At 34.5% G+C, this 26,469-nt stretch overlaps 1 protein-coding gene across 1 annotated transcript; it reads right to left on the bottom strand.

Moving 5' to 3' along the window:
- Nucleotides 1–4,886: 4,886 nt before the first annotated feature.
- LOC134828498 (cadherin-related tumor suppressor) lies at nt 4,887–24,049 on the bottom strand. The gene is made up of 8 exons (XM_063841477.1): nt 18,995–24,049; nt 15,634–15,733; nt 15,370–15,569; nt 15,077–15,307; nt 14,808–15,012; nt 14,557–14,744; nt 14,080–14,496; nt 4,887–13,310 (listed from the first exon to the last, which is right to left on the bottom strand). The coding sequence occupies exons 1-8, from the start codon at nt 24,047–24,049 to the stop codon at nt 4,887–4,889; spliced, it is 14,820 nt and encodes a 4,939-aa protein (XP_063697547.1).
- Between the last annotated feature and the right edge of the window lie 2,420 nt (nt 24,050–26,469).

The raw sequence follows: 26,469 nt of genomic DNA, 5'->3' as shown, positions 1-26,469 counted from the left end.
TTCGTCTGATTTTTTCTTACTTTATTTGTAATTTTAAGCCTAAAATTATTTGCTATTATTGACTAAGAGATTATTTATGTTTATGTATTGCACTAAGTAGAGAGAGAGTGAGAGAGACAACGCACGAGTTCACTTCAAGCCTAAAATTGAATAAATATTCATTCTAAAGTTGATTTTGGAAGTAAAAACGCTGATTTTTTTACATGTCATTTTTTGATCACTTTTAAGCCTAAAATTGAATAAATATTCATTCTAAAGTTGATTTCTGTTCATATTGGGTCGATATTTGACGAAACAAAAAAATCAGCGTTTGGAAGTAAAAACGCTGATTTTTTTACATGTCATTTTTTGATCACTTTTAAGCCTAAAATTGAATAAATATTCATTCTGAAGTTGATTTCTGTTCATATTAGGTCGATATTTGACGAAACAAAAAAATCAGCGTTTGGAAGTAAAAACGCTGATTTTTTTGCAAGTCATTTTTTGATCACTTTTAAGCCTAAAATTGAATAAATATTCATTCTAAAGTTGATTTCTGATTTATCAGCGTTTACAGTCATTTTTTGAGTTTTAAGCCTAAAATTGAATAAAAATTAATTCTAAAGATGATTTCTGTTCATATTGGGTCGATATTTGACGAAACAAAAAAATCAGCGTTTGGAAATAAAAACGCTGATTTTTTACAAGTCATTTTTTGATCACTTTTAAGCCTAAAATTGAATAAATATTCATTCTAAAGTTGATTTCTGTTCATATTAGGTCGATATTTGACGAAACAAAAAAATCAGCGTTTGGAAGTAAAAACGCTGATTTTTTTGCAAGTCATTTTTTGATCACTTTTAAGCCTAAAATTGAATAAATATTCATTCTAAAGTTGATTTCTGTTCATATTGGGTCGATATTTGACGAAACAAAAAAATCAGCGTTTGGAAGTAAAAACGCTGATTTTTTTACATGTCATTTTTTGATCACTTTTAAGCCTAAAATTGAATAAATATTCATTCTAAAGTTGATTTCTGTTCATATTGGGTCGATATTTGACGAAACAAAAAAATCAGCGTTTGGAAGTAAAAACGCTGATTTTTTTACAAGTCATTTTTTGATCACTTTAAAGCCTAAAATTGAATAAATATTCATTCTAAAGTTGATTTCTGTTCATATTAGGTCGATATTTGACGAAACAAAAAAATCAGCGTTTGGAAGTAAAAACGCTGATTTTTTTACATGTCATTTTTTGATCACTTTTAAGCCTAAAATTGAATAAATATTCATTCTAAAGTTGATTTCTGTTCATATTGGGTCGATATTTGACGAAACAAAAAAATCAGCGTTTGGAAGTAAAAACGCTGATTTTTTTACGTGTCATTTTTTGATCACTTTTAAGCCTAAAATTGAATAAATATTCATTCTGAAGTTGATTTCTGTTCATATTAGGTCGATATTTGACGAAACAAAAAAATCAGCGTTTGGAAGTAAAAACGCTGATTTTTTTACATGTCATTTTTTGACCAGTTTTAAGCCTAAAATTGAATAAATATTCATTCTGAAGTTGATTTCTGTTCATATTAGGTCGATATTTGACGAAACAAAAAAATCAGCGTTTGGAAGTAAAAACGCTGATTTTTTTACAAGTCATTTTTTGATCACTTTTAAGCCTAAAATTGAATAAATATTCATTCTAAAGTTGATTTCTGTTCATATTAGGTCGATATTTGACGAAACAAAAAAATCAGCGTTTGGAAGTAAAAACGCTGATTTTTTTACAAGTCATTTTTTGATCACTTTTAAGCCTAAAATTGAATAAATATTCATTCTAAAGTTGATTTCTGTTCATATTAGGTCGATATTTGACGAAACAAAAAAATCAGCGTTTGGAAGTAAAAACGCTGATTTTTTTACATGTCATTTTTTGATCACTTTTAAGCCTAAAATTGAATAAATATTCATTCTAAAGTTGATTTCTGTTCATATTGGGTCGATATTTGACGAAACAAAAAAATCAGCGTTTGGAAGTAAAAACGCTGATTTTTTTACAAGTCATTTTTTGATCACTTTTAAGCCTAAAATTGAATAAATATTCATTCTAAAGTTGATTTCTGTTCATATTAGGTCGATATTTGACGAAACAAAAAAATCAGCGTTTGGAAGTAAAAACGCTGATTTTTTTGCAAGTCATTTTTTGATCACTTTTAAGCCTAAAATTGAATAAATATTCATTCTGAAGTTGATTTCTGTTCATATTAGGTCGATATTTGACGAAACAAAAAAATCAGCGTTTGGAAGTAAAAACGCTGATTTTTTTACATGTCATTTTTTGATCACTTTTAAGCCTAAAATTGAATAAATATTCATTCTAAAGTTGATTTCTGTTCATATTAGGTCGATATTTGACGAAACAAAAAAATCAGCGTTTGGAAGTAAAAACGCTGATTTTTTTGCAAGTCATTTTTTGATCACTTTTAAGCCTAAAATTGAATAAATATTCATTCTAAAGTTGATTTCTGTTCATATTGGGTCGATATTTGACGAAACAAAAAAATCAGCGTTTTGAAGTTCAAACGCTGATTTTTTTACAAGTCATTTTTTGATCACTTTAAAGCCTAAAATTGAATAAATATTCATTCTAAAGTTGATTTTAGTTCATATTGGGTCGATATTTGACGAAACAAAAAAATCAGCGTTTGGAAGTAAAAACGCTGATTTTTTTACATGTCATTTTTTGATCACTTTTAAGCCTAAAATTGAATAAATATTCATTCTAAAGTTCATTTCTGTTCATATTAGGTCGATATTTGACGAAACAAAAAAATCAGCGTTTGGAAGTAAAAACGCTGATTTTTTTGCAAGTCATTTTTTGATCACTTTTAAGCCTAAAATTGAATAAATATTCATTCTAAAGTTGATTTCTGTTCATATTAGGTCGATATTTGACGAAACAAAAAAATCAGCGTTTGGAAGTAAAAACGCTGATTTTTTTACATGTCATTTTTTGATCACTTTTAAGCCTAAAATTGAATAAATATTCATTCTAAAGTTGATTTCTGTTCATATTGGGTCGATATTTGACGAAACAAAAAAATCAGCGTTTGGAAGTAAAAACGCTGATTTTTTTACAAGTCATTTTTTGATCACTTTTAAGCCTAAAATTGAATAAATATTCATTCTAAAGTTCATTTCTGTTCATATTGGGTCGATATTTGACGAAACAAAAAAATCAGAGTTTGGAGGTTCAAACTCTGATTTTTTTTGCAAGTCATTTTTTGATCACTTTTAAGCCTAAAATTGAATAAATATTCATTCTAAAGTTCATTTCTGTTCATATTAGGTCGATATTTGACGAAACAAAAAAATCAGCGTTTGGAAGTAAAAACGCTGATTTTTTTGCAAGTCATTTTTTGATCACTTTTAAGCCTAAAATTGAATAAATATTCATTCTAAAGTTCATTTCTGTTCATATTGGGTCGATATTTGACGAAACAAAAAAATCAGAGTTTGGAGGTTCAAACTCTGATTTTTTTTGCAAGTCATTTTTTGATCACTTTTAAGCCTAAAATTGAATAAATATTCATTCTAAAGTTGATTTCTGTTCATATTGGGTCGATATTTGACGAAACAAAAAAATCAGAGTTTGGAGGTTCAAACTCTGATTTTTTTTTGCAAGTCATTTTTTGATCACTTTTAAGCCTAAAATTGAATAAATATTCATTCTAAAGTTGATTTCTGTTCATATTGGGTCGATATTTGACGAAACAAAAAAATCAGCGTTTGGAAGTAAAAACGCTGATTTTTTTACAAGTCATTTTTTGATCACTTTTAAGCCTAAAATTGAATAAATATTCATTCTGAAGTTGATTTCTGTTCATATTGGGTCGATATTTGACGAAACAAAAAAATCAGAGTTTGGAGGTTCAAACTCTGATTTTTTTTGCAAGTCATTTTTTGATCACTTTTAAGCCTAAAATTGAATAAATATTCATTCTAAAGTTCATTTCTGTTCATATTGGGTCGATATTTGAAAAAACAAAAAATCTGATAATTTTTGCATGCCAAGCTTCGACAAATTTAAGGCTAAAATAATACGTATTTTTTACGTATTTTATTTTCTTAAAAAAAATTTTGTCAAGCCTTTCGAGGTTCAAACGCTGATTTTTGTAACAAGTCACTGAGTTTCAAAACAAGAAGCAACAAAATATTTTTTGGGGTTTCTAATCTAGATAATTTTTTTTATATGGAGAAAATTATCAAGAAATTGTCATTTTTGGGGAGAAATAATAGTAAAAAATTAATAACAGCATAATACATAACATAAAAATGCTCACCTGATTTTCAATATTCAATGCACATGAATTCTAAATGAATATGTATCGTAAATTTGAAGCCATGTAAAAATTATCCAAATAAATTTTTTTATATATCCTTTAAACTCTTCATTCAATAAAATTTTCATAACTATACTTCCTTAGATAGCTCATCAGAACAAAAAAAAAACATTAGATATTTTCAATCATTTATTATTAATTAAATTTCATATAAAAATCGTCTAAAATACTCCTAACTATTCCTTATACTTAACAAATCTACAACTTTTTTCAATTAAAATTATTATTTATTAAACAGTCTTTTTGTTTATCTATAAGTTTTGAGTTAGTACTTATGATAAAATGGGCAATTTATGACATTTTTTAGTTTCTACAGAGCTATAAATGCAACTTATTGTGTACTATTTTACAAAAATGGTTCTCACTGGTGACATTTCTTTATCTATAAAACATTTATTGTACATAAAAGCTCATCTTGATACAAGATGAAATATCTGTGTGGCACGTCATGGCAAGAAGAGATTTTTTTTAAATTTAATTTATTGTTAACTATAATTCTGTTTTTTTTTACACGTATTCTTCGGACGGTTTTTGTATACTATTGGGTAAACGCATTGTGCCTCCATTTGCCGAATCTGGCAATTCGGCAATATCTTTAAAGACCCCCACTAAATTCTCGAAATTGGGACCCCAATTGAGAAGATAGTCCCAATGCGCTGTCGGTTGCCTATAAATATTCCCTATGTGCGACGACAAATCATCGTCTGACGCCACGGTACTGAGAGATCCGCGAAACGACGAATCATAAGTGCCGTCAAACGTTGATTCCGGCTTATTTACACTATCGGTAACGTCATTTTTGGCCACATCTGCGGTTGGATTGTGGTATTTTTCGTCTCCGACAATCGAGTTATTATCATATTCAATTTCGGAGCAGGTGAAACTATCGTTTCCACTTTCGTCGGATGATGTCGAGCTAATTGCATCGTTTTGTGCGTGATGCAGATGCGGTAAATGTGTATTGGCGACACGTGGCTCACTACTGCTAACCACAGAGACAGCATCGAGTGTCGACACGAGACTCGAAGTGCGTTGACGAGCGTTTAATCGTTCAATTTCGTCCGTGGTTAGACCTAACGCGTCATTATTGATCGTTGGAATGTTTGGTTTTTGTGAATGGGACATGAGATTTTTGCGACTAGCGGAAGAGCTTTGAGCTGAAAGTTGGGACATCACAGGAGAATTGAGACTTCGCTCACTATTGCTATGAAGCACGTCTTTTCCAACGCCTCCGGAGCTTGAAGTTGTCGCAAGTAAAGCACTTTGAAGTGGCTTACCGGAAATATCGTGCAAGGTTAGAATCCTTGGATGTTGTGAACTTAGTTCGGAACTTGGAGAAAGTCGCGCTAAAGGAGTCGTTTGATGTTGTCGCGTAGTATTTGCCAAACCCTGTTGATTGTTGGTTGGCGTAACTCGCGGCACAAATGGGGCATGATGCGGAGCGTGATGTGGTGAATGCCGATGTTGCTGTTGATGTTTGTGATATCCAGGCATTGACAAAGGACTTGCTCTGAACTTGCGAACGCCATCACGGAAACCTTTGTAATGGTAAGGCGCAATTGAGCTATTGTTATCCATGTCATAATTATGTCCGAATTCTTCAAGTTCTAAGTTGGAATTATGCTCATGCATCGATAACGATTGGTGAGGATCATCTCTTTGCAACGAAGAGGTTTTTACAACTTCTCGTTCAATGATGTCTGGTCTTTGGGATCTTTGAGTACTATCAATGCCACTGATTTCGCGATCTTTCATCTTTTTCGTAATCGGTTCTTGCCCAGTATAGTGACTTCCTTTTCTTCGAAGGAGATCATTATTATCCCCATGATACCCGATCGGCATTTCATTCGAAGCTCTTCCAAGAATCACAGTACTTCCGCCTTGCTTTGAAGGCATTGAAGTTGGGGTGATTGGAGGAATGCCTGACTTTTCCTTCTGTTGCTTATGGAAACGGAAAAAGACAAAAGAAACCGCTGTAGCAATCAGCAATATCACAATGAACCCAATGACGAGCGACAATCCAATACTTAATGGATCAGCAACTTGCGCGCCTCCCAACTTTGCCAAGTCATAACAATTCTTGAAAACTTTTCCATGTTTCTTGACGTTGGTGAAAATTCCTCCATTTCCACTTAAGGATTGAACTTCATCATTCACTGTGAAGTTTGCGAGACATCCTTCGAAGCTCTTGAACATTACGTCTGATGGGACAAAACTTTCTGCAATGCCACCGATGAACATTTCCGTCAAATACGGATCGAGAATGTCATGAAGTTCGGACACGTAGAGCTCTTCATAGATCGATTGAGAATCGACGGTCATCTTAACGACTTTTGAATCGATCGTTATGCGAACTGTATGCCATTCACCATCGGCAAAGTATGTTGGTTGCTTGCTCATTAAGGTAACTTTTGTTCCCTTGAATGATGTGTAGACTATTTGACCATCTCGTAGTTCAACTATTGAATAATATTTGTTCGAATTTGTGTTGGAGAACAAGAGTAAACCATTCGGATTGACAGTTTTGAAGGAAATGCTGACGAATCGCGGAGGGCTAAGTTGAAACTCGCCAAGTTGGAATGCTGTCATGCTATTTGCTTTGATTTCGCGTCTTCTTGTGTTAAGTTTGCTATACCAGGCATGTTTTCCGATGTAAAACGAAGGCAAAAGTTGCGTTCGACGGAATTTATTGCCAATCACAACTTCGACATAAGCTCCTTCAGTGAGTGAAATAGGTTGGAATGAAGTTTCGCAGTCGCGAGCAAAGATGTTATCATGACAGGCACACATTACTTGATCCCAATGGTCGATACATGAGGTAGGTGATGCTTTATCACAAGTATTGAGCTTTGAACTTTTGCTACATAAACCATTGACACGATTGCAACGTGGTTGAACATTACTTGACTTAATCGAACTGTTCAAGTTCAAAGGACGACCATTGATCATGATGCTGTGAATGCATCCAATAAAGTCATCTGTATGAACTTGCCCGGGTCGATTAAAGATCGAATCTTCATTCATAATTCCGCCGACTAACAAGGAGTTTTTATTGAAGTTCAATGCTGAAGTTGGTCCAATGTCATCTGTGTAACAATTTGAATCTCCAACTTGACATTTTTCACAAGTCTCCCCATTATCTGTGCAATTCGAAACACTCAAGGACATAACGCGACCATTTCGCGTAGCTATCACTTTATACCAATTACCATCAGCGACACTGCGATGATTGCTGCCCATCACTAAGGATGTTATCGCAGTTTGTGAACCACCGAATGAGAAAACGATCTTTCCAGCAATTATTTCGAGAGCAATGAAATCTGAACGTCCTCCGATTTGCAATCCGTAGTTATAAATCAAAAGCGAATTTGGTTTTGTTGTTGCAAAAATTATGGAAATATCGTTTGTTGTTGCATCGAGTTCGGGGAACAGCATGTATGATAACTCACCAAAGCCAAAAGAGGAGTTTTCACAATTAATTCCGAAATATCCGTTCGGACATGTGCACTTGTATCCAGGCTTCAGCGGAATACAACTTCCTCCATTTTGACATGGGTTAGGTCGACATGTGTCAATAATTTGTTCGCAGTTTGCACCACGATAACCCGGGCGACAAATACAGAACGATGTTACGCCATCAGAATTAACTTTGCATGTTCCTCCATTCTGGCAAGTTACTTGCGAACACAAATCACCCTTTTCCAGTTCGCAATATTTTCCTTCGCGATCCATGGGGCAGAAACATTGAAAGTCGAAACCCTGTCGTCGACACTTTCCGCCCGCTTGACACGGGTTTGGTGTGCAAACATTCTTCAAATTTTTGCATTGATCTCCTAAGTAGCCCTCCATGCAGACACATTCGTAATCGTTTGTTATCATGGGTGATGCGAGGACATAGTTTTCTGTTTCCGCAACACTTTGATGTGCGCTCACCTGAAGTTTGCTCTTGCAAGTGCCGCCATTTTCGCATGCAACGTCTTGACACGGCGAATATCCAACTACAACTTTTCTTTGGAAAAGAGATGAAAGCAAGTCCATTTTGTTCATCAAAAGACGCTTTGTGAAATCAGCAGATTTGAGTTTTCCGGCATCATCTATGCCAGCGATAATTTCAATGCTTTCATTTTTGGTATTGATGCTGAAAATTTTCAAAGTCGCTTCTTTGGAAACACTTGCTTTGATGATATCCCTGAACTTTTCATGATTTTTCGAGAAATAATCCTCAATTGTGGTATTGGCGACGTAAATCGATATCAAATTTTGAATTGTTTCATCATTGAACTTTTGGAAGTAGACATAAACAGACACCGGCACGTCAGGATGCAATCCATCGTTACCTTTTATGGTCAACGTGTAATTTTGTAGGCGTGTTTGTTCAGTAGTGACTAGAAGACAATCCTTGTTGAAGGCAAACTCATTGTTCGAACCCTTGGATCCGCTTGTTTCAACATTTAACAAGGTACAACGATAATTTCCCGTTAAATCAGGATCTGTAGGACGAACATTACCGATTAGCGTGTTTGGTAAAATGTGTCCTTTGTACAACAAGACTTCAAGATGGATTTTCCGTGGCAGTGATGGGTTGTCGTTCTTATCGAGCACTTGTACGATGACTGTGTGTTGCGTTTTTATCTTTGGACTACCGTTATCTTCGACTTCAACAACGAATTTCAGCTCCGGGGTCATTTCACGATCGATACTTCGAGTGGTACGAACAACTCCTGTTAACTTATCGACCGCAAAGTAATTTTGACGTCCCGCAGTTATCATCGTATACGTAAAGGGAGCTCCATTTGGCGGTAGATCATCATCAATTGCAGATAAAGTCATCACACTTGTGCTCGGTGGCTCGTTTTCCATCACATATCCAATCAAGCTGCCACTTTCAAACCTCGGCCCAGAGTCATTAATATCAGATAACGTCACACTAACAACTGTAGTTCCCGTTTGCGGCGGAATTCCAGTGTCAATCGCTCCGACTTTCAACTCGTACTGCGCCAGTGTCTCCCGATCCAAGCGATATTGCGTGAAAATTTTACCCGTTTGCCCATCAATGGTAAAAGATTGATTCACATTTCCATCGAGGATCAAATAGCTAAACTGATTATTTTGCGGTTTTATGTCTTTATCGGTAGCTTTGACCATTCCGACGAAGCTTTCTGGATTCACATCTTCCGAAATTGTAAAATCATAATATTTCTCTTCGAATTCAGGGGCATCATTGCCATCTTGGATGGAGATAACAACTTGCGCTTCATCAGTGTCATTGCCTCGAATACTTCCAGCATTTTTCGCCATTATTGTGAGAATTATCCGACTTTGTGACTCCCGATCTAGCGGGCGAACAACCTTAATTTCGCCTTTATTTTTGTTAATCATGAAACCCTTGTCGTGATTTCCAACCAAATGGTAGAAAACTTCACCATCGGGACCAGAATCACGATCTGTGGCCTTTACTGTACCAATAACGGTTCCAATTTCTTTAGATTCAGGAACGTCAAAGTGGAAAACTTGCTGCACAAATTTCGGAACAAACTCATTAATGCCTGTGATGTGAATTTTCAACTTGGTTTTGTTGAATGACTTGCTATTTGGGTTCCGTACAGCGATTATGAGCTCATATGAATCTTCTTCTTCAAAATCAAATACGACTTTTGACTTAATTTGAGCCGTTGTTGCGTCAATAGTGAACAAATCTTTGCCATTTCCTGACAACAGTGAATATTCAATGACAGCAAACTTGGAAGAATCGCGATCTTTTGCAACCAAAGGTTCAACAAAGTTGACAAAACTTCCAATGGGACTGTTTTCCGCCAAATAAGCGTGATACTCGTCTTTTTCGAAAAACGGAACATTATCATTGATATCTGTGACAATCACTTTCAACATTGCCACTGAACTGTGAGAGATGAAACCAAGATCTTGTGCCGTGATGTTCAGCTGATAGTTTGAAACAACTTCATAATCTAATGGCTTTGTGATTTTAACTGCTCCTGTGTTTGGATCTATCGAAAATTCATTGCGATCATTGCCGCCCGAGATGGAATAAACAATTTTTCCGTTTAATCCGTCATCGGAATCCGTGGCACTGATCGTTAGAATTGTTGAACCTACAGGTTCGTTTTCCGGAACGATCACTTGATAGCTGAGAGCTGTAAAAACTGGCGTATTTTTATTCTGACCACTCACGATGATTTTCACAAGAGCCTCATCCGACTGCGGAGGGATGCCACGATCCTGAGCTTTAACCTGAAGTACAAACACTTGATTAATTTCATCGATTATTTGACGACTTGTCGAAATCCAGCCATCATTATGGTTGATATTGAAAAAGTGCGAGCCATTTCCGCCGGTAATCGTATAAGAAACTTCCGCATTGATGCCAAAGTCTAAAGTATCAACCGCCTCCACTTGAATTATTTGTTGTCCGTATTTCGTGTGTTGAAGTACCGGTTTAATGTACGTACTTTGCAGGAATTTCGGACTATTGTTGTTGGCATCGATGATATTGATGTTCACAACGCATTCGGAGTACATCGGAGGCTTGCCATTGTCCGTCGCCAACACCACAAACGAATAAATATTCTCGGGCGAGAACTTTGTTTGTTTATAATGCAAAATTCTCTTACTGAAAATCTCACCTGAGGCTGGATCAATAGTGAAAATATCGGAAGGTCGTTGAAGTGAGTAGGAAATTATCGAATTTGGACCACCTTTGTCAAGGTCATTGGCTACAACTTGTCCCACGAAAGCCCGTTTCTTCTGAAATTCGGGAAAATTAAAGCTATAATAGCTGTGTTCAAATATCGGAGCACAATCGTTGACATCTTGAATGGTAATCGAGAGAGTTGTTTCAGAACGCCAAGCTCCATCAGTCGCTACAACTTTCAAAATGTACTCTTCTTCTTGCTCGCGATCCAAGTGACCAGCAACTGTTACATTACCCGACAACGGATCAATTTTGAACTTATTTCCCGGATTTTCTGACAGCAAATACGTGACATTCGCATTTTCGCCTACATCCAAGTCGATAGAAGTCACACGAATGACGAAAAATCCAATTTCTGCATTTTCTGTGACATTTACGTTAAAAAGTCGCGTAAATCGTGGCGGATTGTCATTTTTATCGAGAACGTTAACTTTCACCGTTGTCGATCCCGTCATCGCTGGCGATCCCATATCGACAATTTTCACCTTCAATTCGTAACTGGAACGTTGTTCGCGATCGAGTTTCTTTAAAGTTCGAATTTCGCCAGTTTCTTCGGAGATTTCGAAACTTTCGTCGATCGAATCGTTCAAAAAGAACCGAAACTCGGCATTTTTCTCGGTATCTTTGTCAGTTGCTTCAATCGTGACAATTCGAACTGGCGGATATTCTTCTTCCATAACTGTGACTTCGTAAAGGTCCTTTGACGCTACTGGAGCATTGTCGTTGACATCTTTGACGTTAATTTTGATCATTTGTGTCGTCGTGAGTGGCGGTGAGTCAGAATCTGTTGCAGCGACCCAAATTTTGTACTCGCTTGAACTTTCGTAATCGAGTCCGATGTCACTTATGGACAAAGCTCCCGTGGTTTCGTTAATGGCGACGGCATTTCCGCTTGCTATTGAGTATTTTATGGTCGAAGCACGACCTGTTTTGGGAGAAGTGGCTTGCATTGTCGCAAAAAGTTGTCCTTTGGCGACGTTTTCATTGAAACTGAAGTCATTTTTGTTGGAAATGAATTTCGGAAAGAGTTTCGAAGGTTTAATAGACACAATAACGGTACAAACGGAGAATTTTCGTTCTTCTTCTTCGGACATGTCTTCGGCTTTGATGGAAAATTTGTAGTCATGGATGTCGCGAAGGTCAACTCGGGTCTGAACAATGCCTGTAATCGGGTCAATTGAGAACAAATCGGCATCATTGCCTTCTAAGGTGTATTCGATCATGCCATTGGGACCCTCATCAGTGTCAGTAGCAAGTGCTCCGAAGATAAATTGATCTTTTTCGAGGTTTTCCGGCAAATAAATGTTATAAAACTCACGATTGAATGTTGGAGCGTTGTCATTTTCATCCAAAATTTTGATCGTAAGATTCGCTTTAGTCGTTCGCGGATTGATTGGCGATTGGTCCGTGGCGTAGACATTAAAATAATAATATGGCAACTCTTCTCTGTCGAAGCTAACTAAAGATCGAACCTCTCCGGTGAAGGAATCGATGTCAAATCGATCGGAAAAGGGACCTTCCAAGGTGTATTTTATGAGAGAATTTAACCCAAAGTCCTCGTCGAACGCTTTTACCTGAGCAACAACGCTATTTGGGCGATTTTCCTCAACAGTCGCGAAATAAGTTTGTTGCTCAAAAATTGGCGCGTGGTCGTTAATGTCTTGAACATGCACGTGAACTGTTCCTGTTCCCGTAAACGTTTGAATGTCCGAGTCAATGGCGATTATAGTTAACGTGTGTTTTGCTTCCTTTTCCCTATCGAGAACAGTACGCAGTGAAATGTCACCCGTGGAACTAATGGAAAAGAGGTCGGCACTGCCTTCCTTTAAAAAGTAACGTAAATGTTTCTGCGAATCCGTGCCGTAGTCGGCATCGAACGCTTTTACCGTCAAAAAGTATCCGTCATTCGGTAAAATTGTCTCCTCCATGATGGAAACGACGTATGGCGAATCCAGAAATAGCGGGATGTTGTCGTTGATATTTTTGATGGTGATCCTCAAGTCAGCAGTGTCGAAACGAGCATCTGCCAGATTGATGTCCTTGCTGCGATCTTCGGCCTTGACAATGAGATTGTACTGCTTTTTTCGTTCGTAGTTTAAGTTTTTGGCGACACGAACGACTCCGGTGTCTTCGCTGATGGAAAAATCTTCGTTGACGTCGCCCGAGATGATTGAGTAACGGACTTCGCCGTTGTAGCCTTCGTCGGTGTCGGTTGCAGAAACCTGTGAAAAGGAAAAAAATTGTTAAAAATAATTTTTTTTTTTAAAAAATTTTTTTTTTCAATTTTTTGGTCCTTTTTTTTGTATCATTTTACAGATTTTTAAAATAATCAAAAATTAAAATTAAATAAAATAAAAAATTTTTGAATTTCATCATAAAAAATTTAATATGAAAATAATAAAAAAAAATTTATAGAACTCGAATTTTATTTATTTTTTTTTTCATATAAAATTTTTGTCTCTCAACTAATTAATCAAATTATTTTCTGTGGATTAAAAAATTTTTAATTTAGCATAAAAATCAAAATTAATTAAAATTTGTCAAAATAAATTAAATCAAACATAAAAAAAATATAATGAGAAAATTTATCACAAAAAAAAAATTAAAAATTGTATGAAAAAAATTGAAAATAATTTTTTTTATTTTATATTTTTTTTTAATTTAAAAACGAAAATAAATAAAAAAAAATCATTTGAAAAAAAAAAAACCTTTTTTTATTTTAAAAAATTTAAATTTTTTTAAATAAAAAAATTAAAAAATGAAAAAAATTGATAAAAGTTAATTTTTTTTTTAATTTAAAAACGAAAATAAATAAAAAAAAATCATTTAAAAATTATTAAAAAATCTTAAAAATTTTTGAGAACGTAAAAAATTTATTTAAAATTATAATTAAATTTTAAATTAATTATTTTTTAATATTTTCTCATAGAAAATTAAAAACAGTTCTGGAGACGAAAAATTAAAAAAAAAATGTTTTAAAAAATTTTTTACCTGCAAAACACTCGTTCCAATACTCGCATTTTCCGCAATCGACGCCGAATAGTGTTTCGGATCAAAAACTGGCGAATTGTCATTTTCATCTAAGACCTCTACCGTGAGATTCATCGCAGTCGAGAGACTTGGATTGCCGTGATCGTGCGCCGTGACGTACAAATAATACTCCTTCTGCAATTCGTGATCGATGGGACCCGAAACTTTCAAGACACCGTCATTGCTGCCGAGCGTAAATGGCACAGATTTGTCGGAATAAAGGCTGTATTTGATCAATCCGTTATTTCCTTCGTCACGATCGACAGCTTTTACGCTCATAACGATGGAATTGACAATGCTGTTCTCCATTACGGTCGTGTGGTTTGGACTAACGAAATTTGGAGCTTCGTCGTTGACGTCTTTTAGGTAAATTATGACCTAAAAAAATATTTTTTTTAGATAAAAACTAATTTTTTGAGGTTGAAAAATTATTCTAACCTGAGTTGTGGCAGAAAGTCTCTCAGAAACGAGTCTCGCATTATCCTCAATTTTGATATTTAACGTGTACATTTGGGTTTCTTCTCGATCTAGCAAAGTTTTTGTGTAAAGCTCTCCTGAATTGTTGATTTCGAAGGCTCCTTTGTCATTTCCTGACTCAATTGAGTACGTAATTCGACCATTTTCGCCTAAAAATAAGGAATTTCGAATTAATTTCTGTTATTAAAACTAAAAAATTTAAGAAAAATCACCTGAATCCTCATCCAAAGCTTCGACAGACATGACTTTCGTGCCAACAGCAACATTTTCAAGAATCGCAGCGCTATAATGTTTCGCAACAAAGTACGGCGCATTGTCGTTCAAGTCAATAACGTTGCAATAAACAGTTGTGGTGCTGCTCAAACTCAATGGCTCTCCTTTATCTTCTGCTTGCACAATTAAAATGTAATGTTGTGTCTAAAATTTAACAAAAAAATATTAATTTTTGTCAAAAAAAATTTTTTCAAACAAAATTCCTCACCTCTTCATAATCTAATTTCCCAGTTACAGTCAAAATTCCCGTATTACTGTCCAAATTGAAGATATCATTCGCCCAATTTGACACAATGCTATATTTTATTTGTGCATTTTGACCGAGATCACTATCGACAGACTCAATTTGACCAACTTCATAGCCAAAAGTAACATTTTCTGGCACATCAAACGAATATAACTTGAGAAACTCGGGTGCATTATCATTAACATCGATGACCTGTGAATAAAAATATCTCGTTAACGGCAAGAAATCTTTCACAAAGCATTCAATTTGCTTACGTCAATTTCAACGGTAGAATTTGTGTGTTGAATTTCGTCGGTAACTTGCACAGCGAGCTCGAATTTGTCGATTTTTTCACGATCCAAGGGACTTGTGACCCGAATTTCGCCGGAATCTTTGTCAATTTTGAAATATTTGTTGTCTTCCGACAGATATTGGAGATGGCCTGTTAAGTCAGCGTCGGTAGCGGAAATTTTTCCTACATGAAAAATTTTTTTTTATTAAAAAATATTTAAAATAGTGAAAAAAATTTAAAAAATTACCTATAACGAAACCAACATCTTCATTTTCTGACACACTAAATTTGATGGGTTCATCAATTTTTGGCGGGGAATCATTTTTGTCGAGAATGTTGATGCGAACCTGAAATTAAAAATAAAAATCATTACAATTTAAAACAATTTGCCAAAAGGAAATAATGATAAGACTCGAAAGTAAGTGATTTCTCAGACATGTTTCATTAAAATTAAACAGAATAAAAGAAAAAAAATAACGCCCAGAGACCAACATTCCCTTCTAAAGCTTGAAATTTATGACTCAACTCGCTCTGTGTGAATTTCTCGTGGTGCGCTGGAAATGACCACATACATAAACTTTTTAATGTTCTATTCAAAAAGCACTAACTCGAAGCATTTGGGAAATAAACTCATTGTAAATCACTCTTGATTACCATTTTTGAATTTTATTTTTTTTTTTCTCTTCTCTTTTAATAGTAAGGTGTGTCTATTTTGATTAGTTAGTTTACACAAGCAATAAGCCTGCTTACGGTCTTTCACATCAAGTTTTTAAATTCATTTTTTTTTGTTGTCTTTTAAAAAATACTTCCATACTAAGCAGTGAAAGACTTTATTTCATAATAAGATAAAAATTAAGAAATATTCAAAAATTTAATCTGGAATTTTATTAGCAAAACAGAAGAGACAAAATATGTGCTTTATTAGAATATGAACTAAGCAAACGATAGATACACATTTTATCGGTTACAGAAATCATATATAGTTAGCAGCCTGCGAAACAGGTTACAGTGTGAATAAATACATAATCTAAAAATTTATAAAGAACATTATTATAACGGTCATTCGGTATTTCGAGTCAAAAAAATATTTTAGTAAAAGTGTGTGGGTTAATGTTGAATATTTTATGGACTTGAGCGCATTTTTAAATGATAAATTTAAATTTTTATAGTTAGGCCAATCCAAATAAAACTCAATAGTTTTGTTCAAAATTTTTGAAATAAAAATGGAGGGGGGGCAAAAAAAAGTAAAAAATGCCGAAATACTGTTTTTCATACAAAATGCCAAATTTTTATAAAATTTTTGATCGTTAATCAATTTTTTGTTCTTTTGAGTTTTTTACATTGATATTTGTGTATTAAAAATTGATTTAAAAACATTTTAATTAAAATTAGTAAAAATTTTTTTTTGAAAAAAAAAATCAATAATTTTCATGATATTTTTTTTTAAAGAAAATTTAATGTCGAAATACGATTTTCAATACAAAAAATTGAAAAATTTTCTTGAAAAATTATAAAAATACACATTTTTGATGAAATTTTTAACTTTTTTTTTTTAATTTGCCTTATGTGAAGAAAACTAATGAATTTTAATCTAAAAGTATTTTTAAGGCTCAGAAGGTAAGAATTTATAATTTTTTACAATATTTTTACATTTATTAATTTTTTTTTATTTGCAGGAAAACAATTCAGTCTAAATTCGCTTTTATTGAATTGTTCAGTTGTAATAGAAAATACAAATGATATTTTGTAACCTAATGTTGTCGCAAGTACCATGAAAATATAGTGCCGAAAACTAGAGAGCATGATTTTAACAGAATATCGGCAACGAAAGTAAAACTGAAAAGAGCATAGCCAAGACTTGACCGATAAGTTCTCAGTAAGTCAGCAAATATAATTGATATGGATTCTACTTAAAATAACTGAAAATGGTAAGACGGGCATTGTTGGCTGTAGCCGTGTTACATTAGGGTGAAAAAGGAGACTTTACTCCAAAAATTTATTAAATGACAGCGAATTAAACCTAATAGCGGCTTAAAGTCAAAAGATAACAAATTGAAAAAATGTGGTAAGTTTCCAAAGAATGTTACAAAAGGTCTAAACTTTGATGAAATTTAGTTAAGGGGGGTTTTTTTTAATCTTCACAGGTGAAAACAAAAGTTAACTTATGTGAAGAAAATAATGGGCAGAAGGTAAGAATATAAAATTTTACAATATTTTTACATTTACAAAAATTTGATTTTTAGTGAATAAAAGATTTTTTTTGTTTTATTGTTCAAAATGATTTTTTGCTATGTTTAAACCATGAAAATTTAAAGTGAAAATAAAAGCGGCTTAAGTATGCACAAAAGTAAGTAGCAAATTTTGTAAATTCAATTAAATAATTATCTGAAAATTTTAAGACGGGAAGTTTGAGCTGTAAAAAAATTTGATGAATAAAAGCCAAACTTAAAATGTTTAAAGTGAAGAATTTTTTAAAAATTTTTGATTTTCTTTGGAAAACTGTGCCGGCAAGCGTTAAAGAAATAAACAACACAACGCTACTCAAAATAATAAATAGATCCCAATTATTGTTTGATTAATATTAAGATGACGAAATATCACTTGTCTTTTACAAAAATTTCATTATGAAGTAAAGTTCTTGTTTACATGCTAGAAATGCAAAAAAGTAACATTAGAAATTAAAAGTGTCTAAATTTTTCATTCATCTTCTTTATGTCATGTCACAAAATAAACAGACAGACTCTCAATACCAAAACGTAGCTCAAATCACATTTTCTATTTACAAAAAACGTCATAGAAAATAGTGTTAAAATTTATTTATTTTCGGTGACACTTCTGCTTAAATATTTCTTTTTATCAACATTAAATCGTTTTCGCAGAGTTTAATCATCTTTGTCAAAAGAGAAAAAAAGAAGCAAAAAATATTTCTTCTTCTTAGAACATTTCTAAAAAAAGCGCGTGTAATTCATCTTCGTTGAAAAAGTGATTGGCCTTCATCTGCCTTCGTTTTTTTCCAGCTCTTTGAAGAAGAAGGTAAAAAAATCCAAACCAGTCAAGTCTCTTGTGAATCTCTCTCGTTTTTTTTTTTGTACAAAAAGTTTTTCATTCACGCTATCTTCAATATTAAAACATTGAAAGCTAATTAAAATGTTCGTGCATTTTTCTTTGTCATACATTTTGTGTCTGCCATTTAATATTCATTAAACATATATTTATGTAGGTAAAAATATATTTTTATACATGGGACATGTCTCTTGTGCGTTGTTCTTGTTGTTGTTGTCGTTTGCAGCACGTAAAACGTAAACGGTGAATCAACAACTATTATAAAGCATGAAGAATGCATTTTTTTTTCGCTTTTGCTTAAATATTATTATATTATATGAGATAAAAATGTGAAGAGAACAGGACGATCCATTAAGCGAATTTTTATTAAATCAATGCATATAAAACATTATAAAAGTACAAAAAGTGTGATAAAATTCAGGAACGCAGACACATTTCCGATTATATTATTATTTTTATTAAAATATGCGCGAACGAAGTGGATTTAAAAATGCGAAAAAAAAAACTTTTTGTCTGATATTTTTAACAAATTTCTAAGTTCTTACCTTCAACGATGACGCTTTGATGGAACTTTTTTGCATTTCAATCGCTGTTACTTCGACCATGTAGAAGTCATTGCCACCTTCTCTGTCCAAAACACTTGCTGTCGACAAAATTCCCGTCTTTGGATCGACATCAAATAATCTATCGGCGATTTCATCATCATCTTTCGTGACATTAGTCACATAATATTCAACATTTCCCCCATTATTTGAGGTTGGCTTCGCACTAATTTTCAAAATACTCGTGCCAGTTGGTTCATTTTCGTAAACACTTCCAACTAACTCCGTTTTATCAAACACCGGGCCATTTTCTTTGTCCGCCAGAATGATCGTCAAATACGAATCCGTACTTTTTCGTTCATTTTGAGCTGCTTCATCTGTCGCACGTATCATCAAACGTTGTTTCATCGATTTGTTAATCGATTGTTTCATCGATAATGCTCCCGTATTCCGGTTAATTTGAAATAAATTTTCCGTATTTTGCGCTTGATGGACCAACGAGTACGAAACTTCGCCATTTGTCGAGGCATCAATGTCACGCGCTTTAATTTTCATCAAAACCCCGTCACGGACATCATCGAGAGACTTGATAACGGCATTCATGGAGATAAATTCCGGCGCATTATCGTTCACATCTTCGACGATAACGGTCACGAGCTTCTCGGAGGCGAGTCGTTTCATGGGATCACTTGCTTGATCCGTTGCCTTGATCGTCAGCTTGAAATTGTCGATAATTTCACGGTCGATTTCGCGTAACGTTCGAATGACGCCCGTTGTGTCGTTTATCGCAAAAAACGGATACCCGTCAAATTTGGGACTTTCATTGACGATGCTGTATTTTATCTTGCCATTGTTACCGGAATCCAAATCTTCAGCAAGTAACGTTAGAATTTTACTATTTATCGGCAGGCCTTCCTTAATTTGACGAATAACGGCGGTATTTGGGAAGCTGGGACGATTATCGTTGATGTCGATGACAAAAATTTTGTACAAAATCGTTGTCGCGAGGGATGGAGTGCCACTATCCGAGCATGTGACGTTAATTTGATGCATCGGAGTGTCCTCATAATCCAAAGTTTTATGAAGAAGAAGAATTCCCGTGTCTTCTGTGATGCGGAAAAGATCTCTTTTGTTCCCATGCGTGATGGAAAATGTTAATTTTTCATTTAAATCGGCATCGTTACAGTAAAATTGGGCAATTTTCGTGCCAGAAACGGCATTTTCTTCAATCGACGAGGAAAAAGATTTTGTCGTCACCTCTGGGCGATTGTCATTGACATCTTGAACGTGAATTTTAACAATTGCAGTACTATTGAGCTTAATTCCGTTCTCAGCAAATATTTTTAATTCGTAAAAATCTTGCATTTCCCGATCGAGACCTTTCACAAGAGAAATTACGCCACTTTCTTTTTGAATTTTGAAAAATCCAAGCTCGTTTCCAGAGATTAAGTGATACGAATCGGCATCGGAGGCATGAATTGTGTAAATAACTGCTCCAATATTCGCATTTTCCAAGACATTAACCGAATAAATTTCTCTCGCAAATTCCGGGGCTTTGTTCTGGACATCTTTCACAGTCACCACGACAGTTGCTTTGTCACTCCAACGCACTTTTTCGCCGTTATCTGACACGGAAACCTCGAAACGGATCTCTTGCCCGGCATTTTTCAGCGGTTTCAAGGTTTTAATGAAGCCCGTACGAGCATCTACCTCGAAATCATCCTGATTTGTGAGAATTGCGTAAATTAATTCGGCATTTCGACCGATATCTTTGTCGTTGGCTTGCAAATTTCCGATGAAAGAGTTCTTTGGCTCGCCCGCCGAAATGGTATACGTGAAAGTATTGTTCGTGAAATATGGTTTATTGTCGTTTTCGTCTTTGACGTGGATCACAATTGGTACTGTAGACTTCCGAACAGGCACTCCATTGTCCCGGATCGTCACATAAAGCGAGTAATAGTTCCGTTCTTCACGATCCAGCTGATTTTTGACGTATAAATAGCCATCGGGGAACACGCCGAACTTGTCATTTTCATTTCCATCGGAAATTTCGTAAATTATGCGACCATTTTCGTTCAAATCGACATCGGAGGCCTTTAGAAGGAAGAATCTCGTGTTGAGGGGAGTACCTTCCGACAACGAAGTCTCGTACGAGGTAAAGTCAAAGACCGGTGAGTGATTATTTACGTCATTTATTGTGATTTTGAGAGTCATTGTAGAAGCCAAAGTCGCATCCGATGAGTCCTGAACCTGAATTTTGACATAAACAACTGTTCCCGGTTCAAGTTGCAGCGTTTTATTGAGGTACAGGACACCTTGTTGCGATATGTAAAACACTTCATGAGGGTTTTCCAGCAAATTGAAGATCATTTCTTGCGCACTTTTGTGTTCATCGAGGTCTTTGACGCGCGAAATGTAGATATCTTTACCCACGGGCGTGTCTTCGTCAAGTAAAATTTCATCCCAACTGCTGTCAAAAGTGGGACTTTGGTCATTTACATCCAAAATATCTATATTTACGGTCACTTTGCCGTAAACGACGCCCGTGTAACAAACAATTGTCAACGAATACTGTTGAATCAGCTCACGATCGATCGCTTTTGCCGTGGAAATGACCCCTGACCTTGAATCGACCTTGAAATTTCCGTTTGGATCGCCATCGACGATGAAAAATTCAAGACTTTCTGCGATAAAGTTTTGCAATCCACGGTTTTCAACTTTTACTTGCCCGACTTTTCGTCCTAAAACGGGAGGTAAGTTACCGTTATCTTCCACGAGCTCGAAATTGTACTCGTTTTGGGCGAAATTCACGTTTTTCACGTCATTTTTCTTCATTATTTGAATTGTAGCGGGTGTTTGAGCGTATTTGTTGCCTCCATCTGAGGCGTGAACTTTAAACTTTTGCGACTGTCCCAAATAGTTTTTTACGCTATTTTTCACGAAAATCGCTCCCGTTTTGGAATCCAGGTTAAACAAGTCGGATTTCTCGAAACTGTAACTCACAACGCCATTTGAGCCGGTATCGGCATCCGTAGCTGTTACTTGAGCCACTTGCGTTCCAATCGGCGTGTATTCGTCTAAAATGATGAAAATTTGGGTCGGATAAATTATCGGGAAGTTATCGTTGATGTCGTTAATGGTCACGTGAACAACCGCTTCGCTACTTAACGACGGAACACCTTGATCCTGGGCAATAATTCGAAGTTTGTAGCTCGAAGCGATCTCCCGATCGAGTTTAATTTTAGCAACAAGTCTCCCGGAAATGCTGTCAATTGCGAAAATTTTGGAATATTTGTACGAATCGATCGGATGTAAGGAATAAACGACACTCCCGTTCGTGCCTTGATCTAAATCGACCGCTGTCAGTGTCGTTATCAGCGTATTCGGTTGATTATTTTCCGGAAATGTCACGTTAACTTCATTTTTCACAAATTTCGGATATTCATCGTTCTCGTCGAGTAACACAATTTTCACCAAACTATAAGCGTACTTGGGATTTGGACCGCCATCATGCGCCGAGACATTCAAAACGATCGTATCTTGAATTTCGCGGTCCAGAATCGAGTTTGTCGTAATTAATCCCGTTTTTGGATCAATTTTGAACCATTGTCGTTGATTCCCCGACACAAAATCATACGAAATTTCCGCATTTACGCCCGTATCTTCGTCTTTAGCTAATGTCACCAAAATGTAACTGTTGATCGGAGCCGCTTCCGACAAGGTAATTTGATATTCAGACTTTTCAAAAACTGGTTCGTAGTCATTTTCGTCATTTACTTCAATAATCAGGTATGCCATGGACGAGCGCGGCGGTTTTCCCGAGTCTGTAGCGACAATTGTGACATTGTACTTGCTAATTTCCTCACGATCCAAGACACTGTTGACGCGCATGAGGTAAAAACTGGTTGCCCATTCCAAGCGAAAGTGATCCAATTCGTTGCCAGCAATAATTTTCAACGAAGTTCGACCATCCGTGCCTTCATCCATGTCTAAAACGGAAATTGCAGCGACAACTGTGCCGTTAACGGCGTTTTCATCAACTGTGGCAACTTTACTAGTCGAGGGGAAAAATTGAAATTTTATTATCGGATCGTGATCGTTGGAGTCTAAAAGGTTGACAGTGACATAAGTTCGCCCGTTTTGACGGGGACTCCCAAAATCCTGCGCATAAACGGTAAAAACGCAACTACGATGACACTGCCCGGGATTTCGGGCGAATTCGTTGCAATCCTGTCGTCGGGGACAGGAAAGTTTGTCTGTCGTGTAAATGGCACCTGTATCCGGATCGATGCTGAATTGGTATTCCGTGTTCGGGAGATAGTAATTTATTTTGGCATTTATCCCTAAATCAATGTCCGAGGCATGAACTTCGAGAATTTTGGTGTTTGGCGGCGTCGAATCGTTCAAAGTGACAATATAATCGCTGTGATCGAAAATTGGCGGATTGTCGTTGACATCGAGGACTGTCACATTAACTTGCAGGTATCCATAACGTTGAGGGATGCCATTGTCTCTGGCGGAAATATTTAACATGTACATGCCACAAGTCTCCCGATCAAGTGAATTTGTCGTTTCAAGATGGAGATAGGTGATGTCGCCACTCGGATTTGTAGTGACCGCCAATTGAAATCTTCCTTCTTCGTTGCCGCCGATTATTTTGTAGTCATCGGAGATGCTGTTCGAGCCGATGTCTTTGTCCCGGGCGACATCTAGTAAAATTCTTTGTATTGGAGTCGCTTCGGAAAATGTCACATTGATCATTGGTTCGGGAAATTCGGGGGAATTATCGTTAATATCCGTGACTATGATGCGTACTTCGATCGGATATGTGGGTTGCGACGACAAAATCACCAAATCATAGTGGTCATTTTGCTCGCGATCCAATTCGACGAGTGTGCGAATTTCGCCCGTAACTGCATCCAGGGAGAATTCTTTGCGTGGCTCGTTAAAGCGGTACTTGAACCCGGGTTTCGTTGGAATATAACCGACAAGTGTGTTCTTTGGTTCACCTTCGGCAATTTCAAACTCGGCCGTTGTATCGACAGATCGCGATTGCATTGCGCTCGAGTCGTTGGACGACGACGACGAGCGACGACGTTGCGCATAAAATTGCATTCCTGGCCCAGGGCCATGAGCAATTACTATTAAAGGAAGCCAAGTAATAAATAATAATATAACACTAATTTGTTGATGATATAACATGATTCTGCCTGGCTTTATCTCGTTTTGTAGATTTTTTTTTCTTTATAAATATTTTTTAATATGTATTTTGTTTAAAGATTCTTTTCTTAGTCCTTGTCAATTTTTTTTTTGCTTTTTCTTGTTATTCACTATCTCATCAACTCATTTTTATTCTTTTTTATTGATGATACACATTCTTTATCTTTTTCACGACACTTTTATCAACTTTTTCATTAACATTTTGTGCTTTGTTTCTTTCTTCATACTAATATTATTTTTTATTTTATTCATTATCATCATTTTTTTAAATATTCCTCTTAATTTTCTGCTCGTTGTCGGACATTCTGAAACGAAAAATAAAAAGAACTGTTAATTTTAAGTGTGTACAAATATAATAATAATAATTATGTTAAAATTCAATACAAATATCATAACTTTACATAATTTATCTTAAGCGATGTTTAGTTGGAACTTTTAAAAAAAAAATAATAATATTAAATAAATGAAGTGATTTTTTTTTTGCTTTTTCAAATTTTACACTCTTGTTACGTTTAAAAGTTGCTGTTTCAGTGTTCCACCATCATGCATACCTACATATATTTTTAAAATATTTTTCATAGCTTCATAAAATTGAATAGCTTGTGGACATAAGTTGAGTACTTGGTTCGTTTGTGTGTTTCATTTCACATTTTATAGAGACGGAGACGAGGAATAATAATAAAAATAAGAAAGAAAAATGTTTTTTAAACACTGTGTGTGTGTGTGTGTGTATGTTGTAGATATAATGTTAACACACATACACACGCGCGGCAGAGATATGTTACAGTAATAATAAAGTGAGATTTGAATAGTTGTCGGGTTGGATGGAACTTTAGCGTATTTGCATTTTGTGGGTTTTTATGATTTTTAAATCGTTTAATTTCACAAAAATTTAATTTAAATTTTATAATATTTCATGATTTTTTCAAAATTCAGAAAATTGTCTTCAAATTCAAAAAAATATAGGTACCTATGAATTTTTAGTTTTTTTTTTAACAAAGTTTTTTGAGAATTTGTTATTGATTTTAATAAATTAATCTCTTAATTAATTAAAATATTTGGAATTATTTGACTTTTTCTTTTTCAATTTTTTTCAATTATTTTCATAATTTTAAAAAACTTCTAAAAAAATATTTAAAATTAACTTTGGCGACTTAATTAATTTAAAGTTAACTTTTGTTTATTACTATTATACTAAAGAATTAATTAATTTTATTTTTTGACTCAAAAGGATTTTAAAAGAAAATTAATTTTAAAATTTTATGATATTTTTATTTTTTTAACGTTAGGTAAAAATATTTTAAATTTATAAATCAAAAATATTTAATATATTTTTTTTTTTAATTTTAATTTAATTGATAATTTTATATCATTTTTATTTTATTTTATTTTTTTTAAAAATTGTTTATTTAAATTTTATTTTATTAATACTTTTTATTTAAAAAACTTTCAAAATCTCTTTTTTATATTTTTTTTTCAAAATAAATTCTAAATTTTACTTTTAATTTTTTTTTTCAATTTTTTCTTTCTTTTTCGAATTTTATTGTTTAATTTTTCATTTTAGGCCTTTAAAAAAAGCCCATAAAAAATATTTAATTTTTTTAATTAATAAATAATTTTTAAAAATTCTAAAATTTTTCGTACTGATAAAATTCAGAATTAAAATGCTCAAACAAAATAAAATTTTAACAAATCCCAAAAATTTTCTTGATTTTGCCTTAATTTTCTAAGTTTTTTGGTTAATTTTAGTTTTTTTTTTTGAAAATCTGTAAAATTTCTAAAAAAAAAAAATTATTTTTGACAACAGACTTCTTGAATTTCTCAGTTAAGAAAAAACGTTTATTTCTTCAAAACGCGTTAAAAAATGTTTATATCGAAAGAGTGTAGAAAGAGAGAGAGCAAAGAAGTTATAAAGAGGAAAGAAGTTGACGACGACGACGACGCTATTAACTTTACTAACATGTGAGTGTACCACACATCACACACCAGAGCCATGTGCGTGCGTACCTTCGACGTTTTTGAATAGTCAGTCCGGCGGAATCTGTGTATGTTGGCGTTGACTGTAGCAAAGCAGGCAGGCAGGCAAAGTAAATGGAGTGGAGGAATAAGTATGTAGACACGGAAGAACAAAAAAGTTAAACGCACGATGAAATCAGAATGGACATTTTTAGATAAAAAAGGTATAAAGGCAGCGAACAGCTAGTGAGGCATTTAACGAAGGGAATAGAGTAGTAAGTAGTGCTGCTATCGATGTAGCG

The sequence above is a fragment of the Culicoides brevitarsis genome, chromosome 2, assembly GCF_036172545.1.
Source record: "Culicoides brevitarsis isolate CSIRO-B50_1 chromosome 2, AGI_CSIRO_Cbre_v1, whole genome shotgun sequence".
NCBI classification, from domain to species: Eukaryota; Metazoa; Arthropoda; class Insecta; order Diptera; family Ceratopogonidae; genus Culicoides; species Culicoides brevitarsis.
Note: the sequence above shows the minus strand (reverse complement) of the source record. Positions and strands in the feature narration are given on the sequence as shown.

Excerpts from the sequence above, each read along its gene's own strand:
- LOC134828498 (XM_063841477.1), bottom strand. The coding sequence starts at position 24,049 with ATGCAATCGCGATCTGTCGATACAACGGCCGAGTTTGAAATTGCCGAA. Across the intron at positions 15,308-15,369 it reads ATTCTACCGTTGAAATTGAC|GTCATCGATGTTAATGATAA; the intron begins GTAAGCAAATTG and ends TTTTATTCACAG. Across the intron at positions 15,013-15,076 it reads GGAAATTAGATTATGAAGAG|ACACAACATTACATTTTAAT; the intron begins GTGAGGAATTTT and ends GTTAAATTTTAG.